General features: G+C 42.5%; 1 protein-coding gene across 2 annotated transcripts; it reads left to right on the top strand.

Moving 5' to 3' along the window:
* Positions 1–3,074: 3,074 nt before the first annotated feature.
* On the top strand, positions 3,075–19,711 carry RIOK1 (RIO kinase 1). Of its 2 annotated transcripts, XM_071553289.1 has the most exons (17): positions 3,075–3,195; positions 5,135–5,336; positions 6,874–6,964; positions 7,998–8,067; positions 8,753–8,795; positions 9,473–9,565; positions 10,461–10,573; positions 10,702–10,782; positions 11,335–11,421; positions 11,981–12,118; positions 12,491–12,594; positions 13,996–14,102; positions 15,216–15,281; positions 16,736–16,855; positions 17,137–17,190; positions 18,225–18,374; positions 19,481–19,711. In XM_071553289.1, the coding sequence occupies exons 1-17, from the start codon at positions 3,125–3,127 to the stop codon at positions 19,589–19,591; spliced, it is 1,701 nt and encodes a 566-aa protein (XP_071409390.1). In that variant the 5' UTR covers positions 3,075–3,124; the 3' UTR covers positions 19,592–19,711. The 2 variants fall into 2 exon arrangements, with proteins under 2 accessions (XP_071409390.1, XP_071409391.1); XM_071553290.1 differs by lacking the exon at positions 5,135–5,336 and having other exon boundaries at positions 3,109–3,195; positions 19,481–19,710.
* Positions 19,712–23,091: the final 3,380 nt, after the last annotated feature.

The raw sequence follows: 23,091 nt of genomic DNA, 5'->3' as shown, positions 1-23,091 counted from the left end.
CCTTCTAAGTGATAATGCATTTTATCTTCATGTCTTCCTGAGTCAACACAAGAAATATTATTATCCCCATTTGAGGAATGAGAAATTTCCACCCTAAGATTTGAATGAGGAGAGTCACCCAGGGCCACACTGAAGTTCAGCCTGTGGCAGAGATGGATCGAGAGCTCACAGCAGCTCTAGTTCTTTGTAATGTGGGAGCTTGTCCTGCTGAAAATATCACCATTGCCTAGTGAACTGTTTCCCTTAACCCTGTTGCAGATCAATTGCTTGTAGAACAGTTTGTGCCTGTTTCCAAATGAGTGCTGGAACAGAACAAAGCACTATAAGGCTGTAAAGGAAGTTATGTGGAAGCCTGGAACAAAGAAGGAATAAAAATGAATGTGGAACTCCTCTGGCAGTGTTATGTTTCAAACAGTGTCCTGTCATTACAAGAGATGGGTATATTTACCTAAGAGCACTGAATAATTTATTGGACAGGGACATAAACCTGTAGAACAGTGTTCTTTCTGTACATGGATTAACCTATACAGATTAAAAGTCCTCCAGCACCTGGTTCTAGGACAAAGATCAGTAAACAGGTGATCTTAATCCGATTTCTGTTGTAAGAGGCTGTACACCGGGGAAAAGAGCACAGAACATGCCTGTACAAAGGCATATCTCACCTCCTGAAACTGGTGGCTACTCAGATGGGGTGAATGCAAGGTGTGCTGGTGGGGCAGCAACTGGAACGAAGCTGGATGGCCATGTGTTGGCACAGCTCCTGCCTATCCCCAACCCAGAGGTAAATCCTGCACTGCTGCTGCCATCATTTCTCAGCTAAAGAAAGGATACCTTAAACAGCATTGTGTCCATTGTCAGAGGGGAACCTTGGCAGTGAGCTCCTTAGGATACAGACTCCTGGTTTTGTTCAGTGTTTGTATGATATCCAGCACAATGAAGCATGATGGGAATTTCCAGGTTATACAGGCTAATAAGAATCATAGAATCACAGAATCGATTGGGATGGAAAAGACCTCCGAGATCATCAAGTCCAACCCTTGGTCCAACTCCAGTCTGTTTACCAGATCATGACACTCAGTGCCACATCCAATCCCAGTTTAAAAACTTCCAGGGATGGTGAAGAAGTATTGTGACAGTGTGTTTTCATATGGAATCAACTTTCCCCCTTCCAAACCTCTCTTGTGCATGTCAGGAGATTGACTTGGATGTTGTAACCACTGAGCAGCAGGAGGCAGGGCCCTCCAGCAATGCTCCCTCTCTCCTCTGACTGAAGCCACCTGTGCCCAAGTAGTACCTTCTCACACAGTTTTGTCTTAGAATCATATAATCATAGAATCAGTTGGGTTGGAAGAGACCTTCAAGATCATCAAGTCCAACCCTTAATCCCACCCCACTTTGATTACCAGATCATGGCACTCAGTGCCACATCCAGGCTTACCTTAGAAACCTCCAAGGTTGGAGAATCCACCACCTCCTTGGGCAGGCCATTCCAATGACTGATTACTCTCTCTGCAAAGAATTTTTTTCTGATATCCAACCTAAACCTCCCCTGGCAGAGCTTGAGCCCATCGTGCCCCTTGTCCTATTGCTGAGTGCCTGGGAGAAGAGACCAACCCCCACCTGGCTATAACTTCCCTTCAGGTAGTTCCAGACAGTGCTGAGGTCACCTCTGAGCCTCCTCTTCTCCAGGCTAAACACCCCCAGCTCCCTCAGCCTCTCCCCACAGCACTTGTGCTCCAGTCCCTTCACCAGCCTCGTTGCTCTTCTCTGGCCCCGCTCCAGCCCCTCAATCTCTTTCCTGAACTGAGGGGCTCAGAACTGAACACAACACTCAAGGTGTGGCCTCACCAGCATTTACATGTTTGTCTACAGTAAATAATTCTTTGGAAAGCAGTTTGTATTGTTTCTTCAGCCTGGCACTGTATTCTCTTCTGCCTTACCAGCTGGCACTTTGCTACAGGGCATGTAACACAATATTCCAACTTTTATGTAAATGAAGGAGAAAGGGTTCTGGGTGCTCCAGTGTCAGAAGTTTGGGTGGCAGAACTTGCAGACAGTCTGATCAAAGTTTTAGCTTTAGAGATGTCAGAAGTTGGCTTGTTGCTGTCTACATTCAGAAATTCTCAATCAAGTGACTTTATGAAGTGTTACAGAAGCAAATGACACCTATTGCATTAATTGCTTTTTAAAGGTTGCTCAGTACAAACATCTGTGTTTTCTGTACATTCACAAGTTTTTGATACCTTTCACACATACCACTTGGATAATGGAAAAACATCTACCAAAAAGAGACTGCATTTTAAAATTTTTACCATTGCATACCAGATAGCAAAAGCCCAGCAAGCAGTTTTATTTTCTTAATCCTACCTTACACTGGTATATAAACAGTTATAATGTTGTTTTGTGTAAGGGGTATTAGGATGCTTCTAGCAAGGCTTGAAAATTTGCAATTCCTTTGGCTTCAATGAGATATTTATTTTAATAAAAACTGAAATTTAGCATTTCAGAGTACACTAAATAAAACTAAGAATCTATTATGGAGAACACAGATCATCACCAGTGCTTTAGAGAAAACAACCATGAATCTGCAGCAGAAATGTCATTTCTAGACAGGAGGACTTGAAGACAGTATTTTAAAGGCTAAATTATTTAATACTAAACAGATGTAGCCCAGTTGAGTATTTCTGCATCCGCAGCTGCTGTGAATTCATAGAATCACAGGGTGGTTCGGGTGGGAAGGGCTCTTAAAACCCACCTCAATCCAACCCCCTGCCATGGGCAGGGATATTTCCATTGGCCCAGGTTGCTCCCAGCCCCATCCCACCTGGCCTTGGGCACTTCCAGGGGTGGAGCATCCTCAGCTTACATGGGCAGCCTGTGCCAGTGCCTCACAGCAAAGACGTACATCCAAATACCTAAACTAACCCGAACCTCTTTAAGTTTAAAGCCATTTGACGTCGCCAAAAGTCCCTCTCCGGCTTTACTGCGGTCCGGGAGGGGCAGAACCTCCATCCCAACCCGTCTCAGCCGCGTTGCTTTTCGTCCTTCTGCGGCCGCCGTAAGCGGCGGCGCCGACGCCCCGCCCGCATCCCGCCCCTGCATCCGCATCCCGCATCGTCCCGCCATGGAATACCGCGCCGTGGGCATGGACCACGTCGTGCCCGGACAGTTTGACGACGCGGAGAGCTCGGATGGGTAGGAGCTGGCGAGGGGGGCCGGGAGGACAGCGCTGGGACTCGGCCAGCAGCGGGGAAGGGAGGGCGGGCGGCGCTGCCGCGGCTCCCCGAGGCTGCGTGCGCTCTGCAGGCTTCTCCTCCCCCTTGGCTTCCCTTTGGGACACGCTTGTTGTGGCAGAAAGCCATGACAGCACTGCTGATCTCATAGAATCTGTTAGGCTGGGGAGGACTCGGAGGTAATGGGTCCGGCCTGTGACCGAACACCGCTCTGAGCGCCACGGCCTGTCCGGCCCGGGACACCTCTGGGCACGAGACTCCACCGCCTCCCCGGGCACGCCATTCCTATGTCTAGGCACGCTTTTTGTGAAAAAATTCCTCCTGATGTCCAACCTGGATATCCCCAAACTGCACCAGCTGCTTGAGGCCTTCACGACCTGTGAGAAGAGCCCGACACCCCCCCCCCCCCCTCCCCGGCTACACCTCCTGTCAGGTGCTGATAGAGAGGGATGAGGTCACCCCTGAGCATCCTTTTCTCCAGCTAAACACCCCCAGCTCCCTCAGCTGCTCCTCATCAGGCTTGTGCTCTGCCTCTGTTACCCTTTTGCTGGATCTGCTCCAGCATCTTAATATCCTTCATGAGCCCAGACCTGGACACAGTAAATTAAGACATGAGTAAATCATAGAATGAACTGGGTTTGAAGAGACCTTCGAGATCATCAAGTCTAACCCTTGATCCAACACCACTGTGATTACCAGACCATAGCACTGAGTGCCACATCCACTCTCATCTTATAAACCTCCAGGGACAGAGAATCCTCCACCTCTCTCGGCAGCTCATTCCAGTGCCTGATTACTCTCTGTGTAAAAAATTTCTTTCTGATATCCAACCTAAACCTCCCCTGGAAGAGCTTAAACCTGTGTCCTCTTGTTCTACTGCTGATTGCCTGGAAGAAGAGACCAACCCCCACCTGGCTACCACCTCCTTCCAGGTGGTTGTAGAGTTTCTGCCATATGTTTTGTTTAGGGCTAACATTTTTCTTGCAGGTTGTGCTGGTGCCTCCAGGTCCCAGCAGGTTGTTTGCCTGCTGCTGGTGAGGATTTGTGTGAGACCTTGCCAGGGGAAATTTGGTGAAGGAGCCAGCTGGTCTCATCTGGTGTGCTCACCTGACTGGAGTCAGAGGGATCTGAATGGGTGTAAATATAGAGAAAGTCAGAAGGCAGCACTGATGTGGTGAAGGCAATAATTTAAATTTAGTCAGTGCTTTAAAGGCAGTGACATCCCTTAAAAGCATAAACTCATAGAATCGATTGGGTTGGAAAAGACCTCCGAGATCATCAAGTCCAACCCTTGGTCCAACTCCAGTCCCTTTACCAGATCATGGCACTCAGTGCCACAGCCAGTCTCAGTTTAGAAACCTCCAGGGATGGGGAATCCACCCCCTCTCTGGGCAGCCCATTCCAATGCCTGATTACTCTCTCTGCAAAGAATTTTTTTCTGGTCTCCAACTTCAATTTCCCCTGGCAGAGCTTGAGCCCATCGTGCCCCCTTGTCCTATTGCTGAGTGCCTGGGAGAAGAGACCAACCCCCACCTGGCCAGAACTTCCCTTCAGGTAGTTCTGGACAGTGAGGAGGTCACCTCTGAGCCTCCTCTTCTCCAGGCTAAACACCCCCAGCTCCCTCAGCCTCTCCCCACAGCACTTGTGCTCCAGTCTCTTCACCAGCCTTGTTGCTCTTCTCTGGCCCCGCTCCAGCCCTCAATATCTTTCCTGAACTGAGGGGCTCAGAACTGAACACAACACTCAAGGCGTGGCCTACCAGTGCTGAGTATGTTGCTTAAAGACAAATGGAGTGAGAAACATCTCCTGGAGAGTTACACTTGTAAAATTGTTGGGATAAATATACTGAATTTTTGGTGACTGTTACAATTAGTTATATAGACTTCTGTATTTCTTCTAAGTGAATCTGCAGAAGACACAGAAACACCTAAAGGTGAGGTCACTGAGAACTTCCAGTCACAGACATGTGAAGAAATTAACACTGAGGAAGGAGATGGTGATGATTACAACGATGATGATGAAGAGGAAGATGAAGACTGGGACTGGGATGATGTGGGAAGGATCTTGAAGCGCCACAATGCTGCTGGTGGATGTAATCCACAGGTATGTTGGAGGTTATTCTGTGAGCATCAAGGGTGCCCAAGAGCAAAGGGGTCTAATCTGAAGGCTTTGTTAGTATTATGTTGAGGATAAATGCAAACAGGGACTGGAGCACAAGTGCTGTGGGGAGAGGCTGAGGGAGCTGGGGGTGTTTAGCCTGGAGAAGAGGAGGCTCAGAGGTGACCTCAGCACTGTCTAGAACTACCTGAAGGGAAGCTGTAGCCAGCTGGGGGTTGGTCTCTTCTCCCAGGCACTCAGCAATAGGACAAGGGACACGGGCTCAAGCTCTGCCAGGGGAAATTGAAGTTGGAGATCAGAAAGAAATTCTTTCCAGAGAGTGCTCAGGCATTGGAATGGGCTGCCCAGAGAGGGGGTGGATTCCCCATCCCTGGAGGTTTTTCAACTGAGATTGGCCGTGGCACTGAATGCCATGATCTGGTAAAGGGACTGGAGTTGGACCAAGGGTTGGACTTGATGATCTCTGAGGACTTTTCCAACCCAATCAATTCTATGATTTTATGAATTTTTTCCTTGAGAGAATCCCCTTCTTTTGAGTTTATTCCTCTGCTGTGCCATGTGTGTATGTACATTGTAGCCAGAGTTCAGCTTGGTTTTCTTGTCTCAAACCCTGTTGCTGGATTCTCCTTTTCCCTGCGGTTTTCCTTCTGTTCCTGACCTTTCTTAGCTTTTCTTTCTTTACCCACCCTGATCTCTAATGCTGTCTCTTACTTTTTGGTACTTTTGTGTTTCTCAGCATCTTCCCCATTCTTTCTATTAAATTTTAATACTACCTTCTAGTCACACCCAGAGTGAAACAGGCTGTGTTTTCAATGTAATAGTGAAGGAGGCAAAAAAAAAGCACAGGAAATGGAGGGAGGTGAATTAAAGTGTATGCTGTTGGCACAGAAACGCTGGCAGAATGAAAAGCATTTATGGGGGGTAAGAAGGATGCTGGTTCTGACACCAGCTTGGACAGTAGAGGTTCAAACCCTCCTTATTCTTACTGATACTAGCTTAGCAGAGGAGTTGAGATAAATTAAGAGTGGTGCTGATCACAGCATGTCGTGTCTGAAGCACCTCTGGTTGATTTATTCTTGCCTTTAGTTAGAGGTTTATGCTGTCCAGTGTTGGCCAAATCATGTTCAGAAATTAGCTGTATTTGGAGAGGGCTACCTATAAGAAAAGACAGCATCTTGGAAAGTCTTCTCTGTTCATTATCTTCACATTTTTTTCTCTATTTTTCTATCTGCTGTTGCCCTTTTGTCGGTAGAAAAAGTGCTATGTGAGAGCCTGGCAGCTTCCTAGACTAAAAATAACCCTGGTTTGGGGCACCTTTATAATTTTAACTGAGGTGTTACCTGTATTTTCTTTTATTGAATTAAGCAAAATCTGTTGTTAATCCATATGTGTTTCCTCACCCTCTTTGGTTTTCTTACAGCTTTAGACATAGACATTTGAGCTGACTTTTCCAATTATATTGTCTGTATTTCAAAGGGCTGTGTATAGAAAGCAACTTATATTAACAAATCCTTTGTTTCAGACAAACAGACAGACCCCTAGTTGCTATTCAGCAAAGATGTCCACCCCTACAGACAAGGTTTTAAGAAAATTTGAACACAAAATTAATTTAGGTGAGTATAATTGCATTGTTGTCTCTTATGAAAACAATTAACACTTTGTGACATTCTTGGACAAATTGTGCTTATGTTAAGCCAGAACACACTGGAGTGAGTTAACCATTGCCAGACAGATTAAAAATGGCTTTTGAATACTTGAAGTTGATTTTAGTCCCCATTAAGTGGCTGTCCTACCCCTTTCTCTCCACCTTCCCCTTGACTTCTCCAGACCACATGGAGTCTTTCTTCCCAAGCTTCTCTGTAGAGGCAACCTGCCTGGGTGGAGAGAGGGTCTCAGCTCTCTGTTGTGATGTTGGTCACTCTCACAGCTGCTACCACAGCTGCACTTTCTAGGTGTTTGCAGCCCCCTGTAGTATTAGGGTGGCACATGAAGCAGCAGTTTTCTCAGAGGGTCAGAGTTTCTGTGGTAAGTGAAGAGGCTGCTGTCCTGGATGGTGTAGTTTGATGTTTACTGTGAGATGGAAAAGGCTGCTCAGCTCAGTCTCTTAGGATGAGGTGTGGTTGTGATAGGCAATTTTAACAGGGTGGTAATCAGAGGTTGTATTTTCCTTTATGACAAAGTGGTGCTGAAATGAAGGTTGCTGGTATGTGTAACCAAATACAGCAGCTTTTATACATTTAGCATTTCATCAAACACCATTTAAATACTTTGTCAGAGGGAATCTGGGAGGCTGTTGCTTATTCTGTTCAGAAAAATGGTATTTGATTGTGATAAGAGAAAAGCAAACAAATGTAATGGTCAGATGTTACCAATGGGTTGTTATCCCATCTCGAGGTCTGGAACTGTCTCACCCATCTGTGTTGCTACCTTATAGTCCTACTTTGAAAAGCAGACATAGTGAAGAGCTGGATTAACCCTGGTTAATAACTTCTCTGCTTATTACAGAGGGCTCTTCCTATGTTCTAACATTGTGTTATGGCATATTGGCTGGCAGCAGTACCCCAGGGACAATTTTCAACATAGGAAGCTTCTTTGTATTTTGTTTTGTTGATTTTTTTAGTTAGTTTCTTCTTGTGTGTTTTTCAGATAAGCTAAATTTTGATGACTCTGTTATAAACAGAGTCACAGAAAAGTCTAGACAGAAGGAAGCAGACATGTGAGTATTATTTGTGGTTCTGTTTTCACTTAAATAATTTGAACCCAGAAGTGTAGTGCTTATTTCCTTACTTTTAATAAGTTCATTAATTAAATTTAGAAGTATTCTGCCTTTTAATCTTAAACTTTTTGTTTTCCAAAGCAGTTGTCTAAATCATTTCAAAGTTTTGGCTCTTCTGTCACTGGCAGCACATCTGACTGTGTTGGTGTTGTAAGACATAAGTGATGGGTGTCATTCCCTTAGAAAAGGCTATTTTATCTCTGTTACTCTTTGCTTCTATACAGAGATCCTTAAGCAGTTGGGATAAAAATGTAAAGAAAGCCTTCTGAAGTTTCTTCCTGATGATTTGGTGGGGGAAAAGTAATTATTTTTAAGATTTTTTTTTTAAGCCTGCAGCTTTTAGCTGTAAGTTGTAAAGACAGATAAAGTTTTCTCCTTAATGAGCGCATAATTCAGCGGAGACAAGAAGATACCTATAAAAGTGAAGGACACTGATGTTTATGGTGCTGATGGCTTGTTGTTTTTCTTTTCCATCCCTCTGCCTGCAGGAGAGAGCTTTGCTTTTGTATGAACTGAAAGCCTTACTTTTTGAGGCTGTCATCTTACCTTTGAGACAGAATGTTGTGGTTTGCTCTGTCAAAGTACTGAGTCCATATGTATATAATATTATTTTCACTTCTGTTAGGTACCGAGTCAAAGACAAGTCAGACAGAGCAACAGTAGAACAGGTAAGTCCTTCATTCATCAAATTTCTCTTGACCAGAGCAAATAATGTTGGATTTTGGAATCACTGATAAAACAGATACAATAGGAACAGAGTTTTGCTCTGGAATTCTGTTTCCCTTGTTATCCTGAAGAGATCTGTTGTTTCTTTGTTTCTTTTGTGTATATGAAGGTTGTATTTGCTTCCATAAATATTTTGGAGTTCAGTTTTGTTCTTAGCATTGTGAATTGTTCACATATGCAATGCAGAATTCCATCTCAAGCTTTTAAATAAATACCAATGAACAAGAAAAAATTGCTGGGTTTGCCTTTTTTTCTTCTTTAGCAAGACTGAACTGGCCCAAGGCCACAGAGGTGCTCTATTTCAGTTATGATATCTGTATCCCAGGAAAAACCTTATTTTAAAACATTTGATGCAACTATGGGTGGGAAATCATTGTCTTTGTCTCTCCTACAGCTAGTTCAAAGACATATGTTTAGCATAAATAAGAAAAATTAATAATGCTGGCAGAAAAAGTGAAGCATCATTCTAGAATTATGACAAAATTCTTAGTGGTTGCTGTTTGGATTATCTTTTGATCCTTTAGAGTATTCTGATGCCATCAGTCCTTTAATATGATGCTAAAACTGGACAGTATTATTCAGTTTTATCCTTTGCTGACTTTTCTATATTAAATTTGAGGTGTTGGATCCAAGGACCCGAATGATCCTCTTCAAGATGCTGTCTAGAGGTGTCATATCAGAAATCAATGGCTGCATCAGCACAGGGAAAGAAGTAAGTTTTATTGAAAATTACCTAGTAGTCTTTTTTTTTTTCAGCAAGCTAGGCAGAAGTTTAAGGTGCTAAAAAGATGTACTGAAATACTTGGATTTAGTTCTAGATTGTGTTGCTTGACTGGTATGAAGTTATCCCAAGATAAAAGGCAATTTATGTTAAAGGAAACCAGTTTTCCCAAGTATGAGAGATTTCTAAGAATGCTTAAATACTATCTTAAATTTGTGGATCTTGTTAGTTGCATCTTTCAACCAAAACTCTTGGAAATGTTATGTATACACATAATATTAAATAGTGCCTGAAAAAACATGCAAACCCAGGTAATTCTTTCTTCATATGAGATTCTTGCATGCAGGTGAGATTAACTCCGTGTCAGCAGACATGGGAGTATCTAAATGATCTAACAAAATTCTGTTTAAAATACTATTAAACCTTCATTTACAAAATCAGCATGTTTGTGTGCTGTTACTATCAAGCAATATTGCAGATAATTAAAACTAGACCACAAATTTCCAAGTAAATTAATAAATCAGTTTTAGAATGCCTGGTCACCTAGGCTGATCTAGTTTTCTTCCAGGTCCTTGCATCCTGATTAAAGACATATTTCCACCCTGTGTAGGTGTGAAAACATGAGATATTTGTGCCATGCTTTAGGGACTAAATAGTGCACAGGCTCAAGTTCACTGTTCACACAAGGGCTTGTTTCAGTCTCCAAAGTGTGGGTGAGGCAGAGTTTTCTTGTGCAGTGTTGGTTTTGTCCTGTGATCATCTCACTCAGCTGGGTGTCATGTAGGGGCTGGGGTGACATCAGACGTTTTCAGAAGTGCCAGAAAGAGGAGAAGTTGCTTTAAAGAGCTTTTCTTTAACGTTGTTTCTTCTCTTTATAATCTGATAGGCTAATGTATATCATGCTGGTACTGCAAATGGAGAGAACAGAGCTATAAAGATTTATAAAACCTCTATTCTGATGTTTAAGGACCGGGATAAGTATGTGAGTGGAGAATTCAGGTGAGTTTGACTTCTGCCTGGTTTTACTGGGGGAAGTGGGATTGTTTGAAAGGTGGTAAAATCAGTGGTGCTGGTGACTTCTTTGATTGGCTAAGAGTCCCTGTTGTCTTTTATTTCCTTATGTAAAGATTTCGTCATGGATACTGCAAAGGCAACCCAAGAAAAATGGTGAAGACCTGGGCTGAAAAAGAAATGAGGAATTTAATAAGGTGATTTTCCCAGCTTTTATTTCATCATGCAAAGCTAACTGAAATTTGAAAGTTTATAGGAGATCTCTCCTATTTCTAGACTGTGGCTGTCAGTACCTTTTAGAGTCTCTCGAGTGTTCAGGAAAGTGTCTTAAGCTTCACTATGGGATAGAAACAAAAAGCGGAGGGAGGAATGAAGGTATTCTTTTGTTTTGCTGCTCATGCTCCAAGCTCTTCCATGTCTGAACTCTGTCTGACATGACTGAACAACAAGAAAAAGCTAGAAATAGCTGCTGCTGAGTAGCAGCACGCTGTGTGATATAGGTTAATCTGGGATTAACCTGAACTGTGTAAAGATTCTTTGTCTGACGCAGGAATGCTTAGAAAAGGGTCAGAACCAGAATGGTTGTGGCTTTTTGTATGCATTTCCTAGTTGTTCTTCACAAGTGAGAGTTTCCTGAGCTCTTACTGTGTATTACATTTAAAGTAACAGTGCTCCTTCATGCACTAGTGCAATGCAAGTAGTAGAGTTTGATTTTTATTTTTTTCTGTTGCTTTGTTCCTGTGTTTCAGGCTGAATACAGCCCAGATACCTTGCCCAGAGCCAATTATGCTAAGGAGTCATGTGCTTGTCATGGGCTTTATTGGTAAAGGTGATAGGTAAGTATCCTTGGAAAATCAAGTTGGTTGGTTGTTTTTTTTTTAATAGTAGCTTTCCACAAAGGTTTATTAAAACCAAACAAACCAACACTTTGAATTTACCTACTATTACTTCAGGCCTGTAAAATTAACTTGTTATTCTTACATGTGCATGTGACCTGTGGAGTACCCAGACATTTGCCCGCTGCTACTGCAGGCAGTCTGTGTGATTCTGAAGCCTCAGCTGTGTGCAAAATTAATTCATAAAGTGGCTTAACCAGAGATTAAGGCTGGAAAGGCTTGGTAATCATACATGAAGATAGCTCATAGTTTTGTAGGACAAACATTACTGTAGCCTGATCCAAATCAGCTCACATTGGAAACAGAGGTCCAGTATCTTTGGCAAGCACATAGCAAGCTTTGCTGCCCTTCACACTGGCTCCTTTCACTTGGTTGCACATGCTGACTTGCTTGCCATACCTACTCAGTGGAAGGATCAGATACAGCAATTAAAACATTTGCAGCTGGTATGAAGAAGGAAAAAGCACTAAATTTCTGTTATTTGTGTTGTAATTTCAAGGCCTGCTCCTCTGCTGAAGAATGCTCAGTTATCTGACTCCAAAGTCCGGGAGCTGTACCTACAAATCATCCAGTACATGAGAAGAATGTACCAAGATGCCAGACTTGTTCATGCAGATCTCAGTGAATTTAATATGCTGTATGTTTTTAATCTTTGCTCAGAATTGTGACATCTAAAATGTATACATTGGCAAACCTCTGTGTGAGAGGACTGATGTACCTTTAAGGGAGGGTGGGGTTCTCTTCTTTACTGGGTTTTGTAACCTGTGTAATTAATTTTGTAGCTTTTACCACAGATCTGAGCTTTCTCCTTTTAAAAAACCAAACAAACCCCACAGATACCAAACCAAAAAACAAATAAAAATAAAAAAAAAAACCACCAAAACCCCAGACAAAACCCCCTCACAACCAGAAAAAGAACCAGTCAACTAGGGGAAAAATTAGTAAGGTACCATTTTTATAATTTTTCTTTCTGATGGAGTTAGTGCAGCTCTGTGTGGGTTTTTTGTAGGTACCACAGTGGGGATGTGTACATCATTGATGTGTCTCAGGCTGTGGAGCACGACCACCCTCACGCTCTGGAGTTCCTGCGGAAAGATTGTGCCAACGTTAACGGTGAGTGGGCTGCACTTCAGCCCTCGTTCTGACAGCTGGTTTATTTAGCAAGGTGAACTGTGTTCACCTGTGTGTTTTCAGAGAGAACTGACTGTAGAAGCTGTCAAAATTCCATTAAAATACTTCCTCTCTAATGTTCTCATGCATCCCTCAGGGAGCAGTGTACTGTGCTGAGTTCAGAAGTGTGGAGCCTATTTTGCTAGAAATCATCTGGCCAAAATGAGTAACCTGGCTGAATCTCAGATTTATGATAGGTATAAGATTAGTCCCAGTCTGCAGCACTACCCACTCCAATCTTAACTTCCCTTACTTAAAAATGCTGTGCAGACACTGGTGTGTTTCCTTCTGTGAGTTGAATCCACACCTGGAATTCCTCAACTGGCAAGAAGTTACCATGTGTTATAAAGTACTCTGCACTTACTTGTCCAGGGTAGCTGAGAGGTTCAAGGCATAAAGTAATTAATTAGAGATGTTATCACTTGTCATAGTGTTTTGATGAATTACCTTTATGGCATTTTTCTTTTGGCCCTCAAGCGTGAGTATATATGTTGCATAACACACACACCTCCTGGTAGGGTGTGTCCCTGAGAACAAAAAAAATCTCTCATTGCAGGCTGCTTTTGTCCCTCCTTTCTTTTCAGATTGACTTTTTTCTTATTCTACAGAAACTGTTGAAAGTCTGTGCAAAAAACTATGTGCCTTTTGATGCACTATGTCTGTTGGCACCCAGTATGCTAGTTTTCTTATTACTTTTCTGTTCATGGTTTTCTAGTAACTCTTTTCTGACTCAACTAGTTTCAGCCTTGCTCTTTTTCCTTGTAATCCCTAGATATTCTAGTGTCTCAGTGACTTGCTGTGGTTTTGATATTGCTTTGTTTGTTTTCTGGCACTGTAACTTTCTCTGTCTGGTCCTTGTGCAGAGACTCTTAAGAAACACCTTGCTTTGTGTTCTGCCCTGGCTGTGATCATTGCAGAGACTTGTGGTTCCATGGGCAAAAAGAGCTGCCTTCAAACTAAATTTTTTTTGTTCTTTCTATGATTACTTTCTCATAGTGAGAGATCTTCTGAGAACTTTAGTAGGAAATGCTTATTAAGCAGTCCTCGGTGTCATTCACTGTGGTTTTTCAGTACAGAAATGCAGCCTCCAAATTTTGGTTATAACTGACTCAAGTAACCAATTCCAGGTGTACTATTGAGGAAAATTCTGGTATGTCAATGTGTCTTCCCTTTTAGATGGATCATAATTAGGCTGTACTGTGTTTCAATAAATACTTTTATCTCTCTTTGGTAAAAGTTTGAGGTCTCCATTCCTTATTGGAAATACATTTTTTACTTTATCATCACACCTGCATATGTTAGATGTAATTACTTACGTTTTTTGTCTCTGCCTTTGTTTGGTAGACTTTTTCCAGAAGCACAATGTTGCAGTGATGACTGTGAGGGAGCTGTTTGAATTTATTACTGATCCTTCTATCACAAGTGAGAACATTGATGACTACCTATCTAAGGTAAGACCTCATGGCCCTGTTGCTTATGTAGGAAGACTTGAACAATAAAATCAGATCTAGTTCAAGCTCCTTCACCTCATTTGCTCTACATCCTGCTATTGAAGGAAGCTGGCACATGGCATTGTTATGTTAGTGTATCAAAAATGCATATAAGTCTTTTCCATTAATACCATTGTGGGGTGAAAACACTTGCATTGTATATTTTCTCAGAAAGTCTGATTATGAAACTCAAATGTCTGTTTGAGGTGCTACTAAACCCAGGATGCTTTAAATTAGTTCTTTTCTTTGGCAAGGAAAAGCTCTGCAGAAATATGACCATGCTTGTATCGAGAATGCAGATTTGAGCTGGGTGGGCTGAGGGAGGAAGGGAATGACTCAGGACTGTGTTACTTCAAGGTATATAGTCTTGTTTGCCAAGTATAGTGACTGACAGAACACATGGATTCTAGGAGGAGTTAAAGTCACTGAGTTCTGACAGCAGCAGCCATGTCAGCTGCCAGTTCTCTGCTCCCAATTAGATACTTTAAAAGGGGTGCGTGTGTGTGTAAATGCTTTATAAGTTAACAGAAAGGGGTGCCACATATGTAGTGCTAAGAGTGGAGATTTGGTGGGCCTTTCCTGGTCAAGACCACATAAGTGTCGTCCAAATACCAGTACAACATGGAGAATTCCAGATGTTGTGTGCTTTCTGTCATATTTGAGATTGAATGAGAGTGAGACGTGGCACGTGGTTCCTCTTACTTGTGCTCCTCTGGCTTGCTCAGTGTGTATGAGGAAAGTCAAGTTCCAGGACTGAGCACTGCTCGGTGGATTCTCCTTGCACTGTTACATCCTGTAGCCATGCTGGGCTGCCATAATTTGGTCTGGGAGGAGCAACAAGTGCGTTTTCCCTCTGTTAACAGCCCCCATCTACAGCTGTAAGTGCTTTGCGGCTGTCCTGGTTACCATTAGGTGTCGCTGGAGGCATTCCCATATGGAAACCTGGAGTGTGTGTGAGTGACAGAGAAATATAGGGAGAAATGCAGATGGGAATAGTTAGTTGGATGCGATTTGAAAGAGTTAGTGATGTGATTCTAAAAAGTGATAACTTTGTACTATTTTGTATTTCTTTAGGCAATGGAAATAGCATCGAAAAGAACAGAGGAGGAAAGATCCAGTCAAGATAAAGTGGATGAGGAAGTGAGGATTTCTGTTCCTGCTGTGAAATTAATATTAACCTTGCCCCTTCTAAACAATGAAAAATATTCTGTTTTATTTGGCAACATGTACAGTTGATAATAAGCATAACATTGTTTGTGGTACTGGGATGTGTTGAAGCAGTTGAGATGTGAAGTATTAAGGAATGCCATGTGTAAAAGCTGACAGCTGTTTACAAGGCAGATACACCACTTCCTAAACCAGTTTGTTTGCTTGTAGCTGGGTCCCTTGATTTATCTTCCAGTTCAGGTTTAGTTAACAAACAGACTGAGTAGAAAGATAAGATTATGCCCGTGGTTTTGGACCAGTGACACAGAAACAGGCTATTTGGATACTTGCATTGATCAAATTGCCCATCTAGCTCCAGTCCCAGTCTAATTCAGTTCTATTGCTTTTATATTAAGTGAAACCATTTGATGTAAAGATACAACCATTTCTATCTGTTCCAGGATAGCTAAAAACCCACCAGAAAACAAACAAGAAAAAACTCAAACCCTTATCTTTGGAGTCAGTACTACTTGATTTATCAAAGACTTTTATTTTCCTCTTGGAGCCCTGCAGGTTTTACCAACTGCTTCAAGCTTGGCCAAGGAAAGATTTTTTTGATTCCTAGGATATCCTCAGAGTACAACTTCTGAACTGTAGAGTCAGATGCTAGTGTTTTGTAACAAGGCCACCTTTTGCAGCCAGTTACTCCTTTGTTTACATAAGGTACTGACCTGTAAGAGAAAAGGTTTCATAGCATCCAAGTTCAGTTCATTTCTCTCAGACTTCTCTTGTGACCATGGCTAGTTTGTGTCCCTTCCTTCACAAAAGAGTAGAGCTGATTAAGGGCAAGCTCTGGAGGTTGGGGCCTCTGGTTTGTGCACAGCACTTAAACAGGCAGTGATGATGACAAAGTGTACTAAATTTGTACTGGAATGAACTGATACCATGAAAAAGAGAAAGAAAATACCTGTTTCTGATGTGGTAGGGTCATAAATTTTCTGGAAGGCTGTTTCAAACACAAATTTTAAAGTATGTTGTTGATACTGAAGTTAATTTTTACTGTACCACTGCAGGAACCTTTTTTGAGTTGGACTGTAGGTTGAAGCAAGTATTGTTATATAAAGAGTTGCCTCCTGAAGGCATTGTAAACATCACTATAAAAACATTTAAAAAATCCCTAGAATATAAAACCTTAGGATTCGAATAGGTTTAAGAGATAGTTGGAAGGATTGGAGAAGTTTGTTAGTTACCTGGAGATGGTCATGCTAAGGAAGGAGTGTTGCTAGTTGTGATCTATCAGTAATGTGTAGGTTGCATGGTAGTAGATGACTGCCATGTTAATTTTTATTTCTCTGACCCTTTGTGATTATGCTCTTAAGGATGCATAATTAGGAAAGAAAAAGATTGTGACACTGTATGTAAATGAGTGTTTCTTTTCACTCTGCCAGGTGTTTAAGAAGGCTTACATACCTCGAACTTTGACTGAAGTTAAAAACTACGAGAGAGATGTGGATATAATGATGAAATTGAAAGAAGAGGATATGGCATTGAATGTTCAGCAAGACAATGTGAGTAGATGTGCTGAAACACTGCAGGAAAAGAGGGAAGGGACATGAATTATTCTTACTAGAAACTGATAGCAACAAACAAAAAGAGAAGCTTTGTTACCATGGTGTGGAATACTGAATCCAGTATCATACTTTAAAATTGTCTGGCTAGTGCTAATGCTGATTTTGAGGGTTTCATCCTTGTCTTTATTTTTTATGTATGTTTAGATAGTCATTTTCTCTGGGCACAAAAAATAAGACATATTTTGATAATTTAATTTCTTTTCTTTCCCTTGGTGTAGATTCTTTACCAGACTGTTACAGGACTGAAGAAGGATTTGTCTGGTGTTCAGAAGGTGAGAGGGTCTTCTTGAAATCCTTCATTTGAGCTGTTTTCAGAAAAGTGCTTATAGGTAGTACAGAAAATGCCTCATATTGCAGCTGGCACCTTGAAAGAAGCCTCTTGTCTGCAGAGTAACCATTTATGTCCAGGATAGGCCTGGCATGGCAGTGTGTCTGCACAACACAGGAATCACTTCCCTCAGCTGTCAGTGCTTGGGGTGCTTGAAATGAAAGGAAAATCCTTGGTATGGCCATGATCTCTCAAGGTGGAGATGAGGGAAAGCATCTTCTGAATATGGAAAATGTAATTCATTGAAATTGTAGCACAACTGCAAGTTTTGATATGTTCAGGATAACTTTGCTGTAATATTGCATAAAGAATAGCTCTGCAGTAAACGGCATAAGATATTATGTCTTACTATGTTTGAAGTACTTGACAGTGACACTTCTGTAAGAAGTTGGGTATGGATCAGTTGTAACCTGTAATTCAATGTGGAAGCCTGTGTTGATTCCCCCTTCTTACTTTGTAAATGTTATCTAGCAGTGGTGTAGACTGATTTAAAATGGAAATATAAACATGGATGGGATCAGGCTGTAGCAGAGTCTTCAGGCTTGTTTAGGAATAAGTGAGTTTTCCAGTGTAGATATCTGTGTTTGCAATGTACTGTGTATACAGTGCCCCCAAGGTGGATTTGGGTATGATCCAAGATAATTAGAAATTGGCTTCCACATATGTTAGCAAATCACTATTTAACTGTAGGGAAATTAGTTTGGGAGTGCAAATAACAGCTGTGCTGTGAGACCTGACCTAAAAGAATCTGTGTTGTATTTTCTAGATTCTTAATTTGCTTAACCTACTTTTCATTCTTTTTCTTGAGATTCAGTGATGGCTGTGGTAAAGGAGGTGGCATCAGCTCTCTCAGGGGCTTCTTTGCAGCAGATTCTGTTTTGTTTTTTAATAAATATATACACACAGTGTATATATGTGTGTGTATTGTCATTAGGTTTCTTGGTTTACATTTGACATAATTCTTGATGTATCTTACAGATTCCTGCACTTCTTGAAAAGGCATACGAGTCAGAAACAGACTCTGATGACAATGATGGTGATGGTGGCAGCTCAGAGGACTCTGATTCAGGCTGTAAAGAATCTGTACATCCCAAAGATAAACCTGCTGAAGTTAGCATGGACAAAAAGGTCAGCTGGCTAGGAATTGGGTTTTTTTTCCCACTTCTGCTTTTGTGATGTCAAAAAATCCAAACTTAGTGGTTCTTGGAAGTTCTTGTCTGAAACAAGCTGTGTATTTCTTCTTTTGTGGAGAATGAGAGCAGATACAGTGAATTTCATGCTTTATTAATGGTGGTTTTATGTAGAGCAACATGTAGCATCTCTATAGCCTGGGCAAAGCTAGGGGAGAGGTCTCTACAGGGAATTATAGCGGTACACAAAGCAGAATTTAGTGAAGCCTGGGCTGCTTTTCAGTGCTTCTGGCTACTCTTCCAGGCTTTAGTGTTTATGGCTGTGATCCCTGATCAACAGGGAGACCTGATTAACTGAGACCACTTGACTTACAGACCTGGAGTCTTGGTGACAGTGTTTGTACCTCAGAGGCATTTGCAGTACCATTAGTACAGACTGGTTACCTTTGTTGGGGGCAAGAGTAGTAATGTAGTCATGCAATGGGCTTCTGGTTGGTTAAGCATGTTTTTATGTTTTGTTTTCTACACTGCAGAACAATTATGCTCAGTTTTGGTGAGGCTCTTCTGCAGTGTATTGATCATGGGTGAGAGCCTTTTGGCAGACTTTTTGGTGCTGTGCAAAAAAAAAAATGAAAGGTGAAACTAGTGGGCTTAAAGGACTCAAAATTTCAGGGTTTGCTTGTTAGGTTTTTCTTCTAGAAAATATGTCAAATAAAAATGAAGTGTTCTAATAGGCACTTTCTACCTATCTGGAGCTGCTGTCTATCATATGTGTCAGATATGAAGCAGGGAAGTCTTGGTCACTTCTCATCCATATTGATAGATTCCCTTTCTTCAAAGGTTGCATGAAACTCATATTTTAACTAGTTTGAGTTTTGCTTTGTCATTACCAGTGTATAGGTCTTGGCTCCACCCACAACCTGTACTACCTTTTTCCTTTCCCCTCACTATTCCTATTAATTTTTATTTATTTTATTTCTTCCTCTTGATAGCCTTATTTTTATGTTTTGTGGTAATTAACTTGTTAATGAAACAATCGATTAACTTGCTCAAAATCCCTCATTCCCTTCTGTCTTCAAATGAATGTTGTCTGATCCTTTATAGGAAAGGAAAAAGATGGTTAAAGAAGCCCAAAGAGAAAAGAGAAAAACGAAAATCCCAAAGCATGTGAAGAAGAGGAAAGAAAAGACGGCAAAAATGAAGAAAGGCAAATAAAATCTGCTTTGGTTTGGGCAAAGGAATGATGTGTTGTGGAATAGTCAGCCACCATCTTTTTTTCTTTTTTAAAAAATAAAAAATATTTATATACATACAATATTAACTATAAGGGTGGTTTTGTTAATAACATAATGTAATTGTTTGAACAGAGTGTATGCCATGGGTTTCTCAATGGGAAAGAATAATTTTAACACTTGTGGCTGTTAAAATTCTTTACCTGTGCAGGTTTAACTTGTTGTTAAACTCACGTTGATTTGTTCCTGTGTTCTTACTCCTCTGGCTCATGCTGCATACAAGCAAATTTGGTTTGTTCCAGAGCAGTGATTTGATTCAAACAGATTCTTGGAGAGGAGGGAACGGTGAGTCAAAGGCCCACCATGCTGCCTTCACAGTAAGAAGCACATTGAGCTGGCTGTCTTCTGCAGGCTGTCACAGTCACCCATGGATAACCCTGCAGGCATTGTGCCTTTGCTGCCTCCCTGTGCTTGCATCACCTGTCACATTTTCTTACTGGAAGCTGAGTTTAGTGATTTGGGAGGCTGTCCTCATTGCCCTTCTGAGCCATTCAGGCAGGTGTACCCAAACAGACAGTGCCTGATTATTTTTGTTGGGTTTTTTTTTTTGGCTTGGATCCCAACATAAGGCACTTTTTCTCTTGCAAGTGTTATGAGCCAGCTATTTTGTAAGCTGGTCAAAATGCTGTTTGACTTCAAGGCTGTGTAAAGGCTTGTGGCAGAGCCCCTTTGTAATATGGCTCAGCACTGCCAGTGTATGTTGTGCTAAGATGCCCCAGCTGTTGGTCAGAGAGGAGCCGGCGAAGCTTTACTCATAAGTGACCAGACTGGGCAAAGGTCTGTTCTGAAGACAGACCACCCTCTCTCTTGACAGCTGCTCTGACCACTGAGGCTGGCAAGTGTTGGTAGAGATGTTCTCAAACATGAGCCATCAGCTGTCTTTTCCCACTGCCTGCTGTTTCAGAACTGTGCCAGCACAGAGATAGTTTCTGATTCTAGTAAACGTCTTGATGTGCTGTCCCACATCAGGGGTGGAGTTGGTGCCCTGTGGGTTTGTGGTTACAGGACATACATCCTCTGATGACAGAGGACAGGTTTGATCCATCGGTGGATATCCACCAATGATGAGTTGGCTTGGGGCAGGGTGAAGCTTGCTTCTCTCTTCTCACTGTCTACACTCAAAAGAAAGGGTATTGGCCAACTGCACCTGTGTATGAAGGTGCATGTACTAGGAAGTGTGTGTAGGGACTAGGGTTTGCAGGTGAAGTGGAGAATTGTGTCCAAGTTGTAGCTTTTCCCCAGTAACATGCTGTGCATTGGGCAGACCTCTGGTGTTGGTGAAAGGGGCTAAGTGTAAGTGAATCTCTATGAAGGTGTGTGCTTTTATTCTGTGTAGCTCAGCTGGGGATGACTACACCAGGAAACTGGTCCATGGCTGATCAGACCGAGTTGGGGATTGTGAGACACAAGAGTCAACCACCTGTTCATTGGGGCTGGCTGTTCTGAAGACAAGGATAGGTGCTAGTTCTTGGCAAAGAGCCTGGAAACCCCAAAGCCAGAATATGTGTCCCACTGGCAGGTGTTTACTTCCTTTACCTGAGGAGACACTTCAGAGAAAGGAGTCTGCTATCATCTGTGCTTGAGGGAAGAGGAAAAGTTCCAGCCCATATAACCTTGTCTTCCCTTCAGGCCACGCACCACAGCCTAATCAAGTTTGCCTGGCTCTGGCCATCCTGTAGCATGAAAGTGATCCTGAATCAGTCATTTCAGATTGGACCCTTCCTTGCGGTGATGTGCAGCAGGACTGTCTGTGTGGGCTGCCTGAAGCATGATACCTGCCTCAGGTGTTTGCCCTAGGACATGTTCACATAGTTGAGGTGTTTGCAGGGAACCTGAGGTGGAGCGTGCCAGAAAAGCCCATGCTGTGCAAGTACAGATGGCCTGGGGATGGCTGTTGCAGTGGGGTACGTGCTTTTCAAGGTGGGCTGTGAGTGCAGGTCATGTGTCCTGGCCCATACATGTGGCCTGACACATATAGAGGTGAGGCAGTCTAGAGGAACAGGGTGAATGGGAGCTTTTTGGGCAAGACTTGTGAAATGAGCCATCTTCCTGGTGATTCCTGAAGCAAGGGAATGGCTGTTGAGGAATGCTGGACATAACTACCAAAAGGCACCAGTCTGACTGGGATTGGGGAGGGTGAGAATGGGATGGCATGACTTTGTATCCTGTGCTAAAGAAAAAGCTTCGAAGTAGCACAGGTGCTCAGTTACCCTGATTTTCCCACCAGAGGTGAGTACCTGACAAGGCCCACTCACTTTTTTGGCCATAGCAGCATGTTCATGCTGTGCTGTGCTGCTGGAACCTGTGCAGACCGACTGGTATTGCCAGGGCAGGAATGCCAGTTCCATGTATAATAGGAACAGGGACAAAACCAGCTCAAGGTAATACTTCCCCTTTATCTTCCATACTTTTCCTTGCTTGTCCCCCTTCCTCCTCTTCCCAAGACTGTACTCAGTGATAAGGCTTTTGGGTCTCTTGTGGGCTATTGCAAGAGCTCACCTGATGTCACACAGCACAGGCAAACAGAACCTGGAGAGGTGAGCTGTGGGGTAACTGGTGGGCTGTGGCACCAGGAGATGGCCCTGTGGCAGTGAGACTGAATTGTGTGGGTGTGATTCCTACCCCTAAGACTTGAGAATTCCCTTGGCTGCAAACATGGTCCCCCTCTGCTCCACGCTATGGGTGTTTCAGTGTCAAAAAGTGGATCATCCTGATTACTGGTTTTTTTTCCCCCCTTTTGAATGAGAACATCTTTACTGAACTCATGGCATAAACTCAGTTGCTTTGCCCTGAGGCTTTGGGAGTGTTTCTGCTGCTAGCAGGACTTTTGATAATTGTCTGGTGTGTTTTTCAAAGCACTACTGTTTTGTTATCTGCCTTCTCTGAAAATGGATTGGAGTAGAATTCTGTCAGGCAATTAGGATGAATTTTTACAGCTGCAAAAGCAGAGCTATCAGCTGCTTTGACACTCCTTTTGGCTTAAACTAGTGGGGGAGGACTGGTTTAAAACAGGCAGCAGAAGGTGCTTTAAGGAGAGGGCAGGTTGTGGGTGAGTTGCAGCAAAGTGCTGCTTGTGATGTTTGCACCAGTGCAGGTAAGCATGGTCTGAAAATTAGCTGTCTGACCTAAGATGCTGTTATTTATTATTTATTTCTTTATTTAAGAACAGGCAGAGCAGATGAATAACATCAAATTCTCAGGCACAGGACAGATGCTTGGAAAAATCCATTTCTAGGAATTTGCAGCCAAAAGGTTTAGTGGCATTAGCTTAAGTATGTAGAGTGGGAATATTTACAGCTCTTCTATCAAAGACAAAAATGTACTAAAGCAATTAATCCTGTTTTCTTAGGCCTTCCCAAGTAGTCCTGTCTTCCAATCCTCCCTCCATACCTCTCCCACCAAATCCCAGTGAATGACTGGGGA

The sequence above is a fragment of the Pithys albifrons genome, chromosome 4, assembly GCF_047495875.1.
Source record: "Pithys albifrons albifrons isolate INPA30051 chromosome 4, PitAlb_v1, whole genome shotgun sequence".
NCBI classification, from domain to species: Eukaryota; Metazoa; Chordata; class Aves; order Passeriformes; family Thamnophilidae; genus Pithys; species Pithys albifrons.
The sequence above is the reverse complement of the archived record's forward strand: the minus strand, read 5'-3'. Positions and strand labels throughout refer to the sequence as shown.

Bases quoted from the DNA above. Each gene is read 5' to 3' on its own strand.
- RIOK1 (XM_071553289.1), top strand. From the start codon at position 3,125: ATGGAATACCGCGCCGTGGGCATGGACCACGTCGTGCCCGGACAGTTT. The intron at 9,566-10,460 runs GTAAGTTTTATT...ATAATCTGATAG, and splicing joins GCATCAGCACAGGGAAAGAA to GCTAATGTATATCATGCTGG. The intron at 10,574-10,701 runs GTGAGTTTGACT...CCTTATGTAAAG, and splicing joins TATGTGAGTGGAGAATTCAG to ATTTCGTCATGGATACTGCA.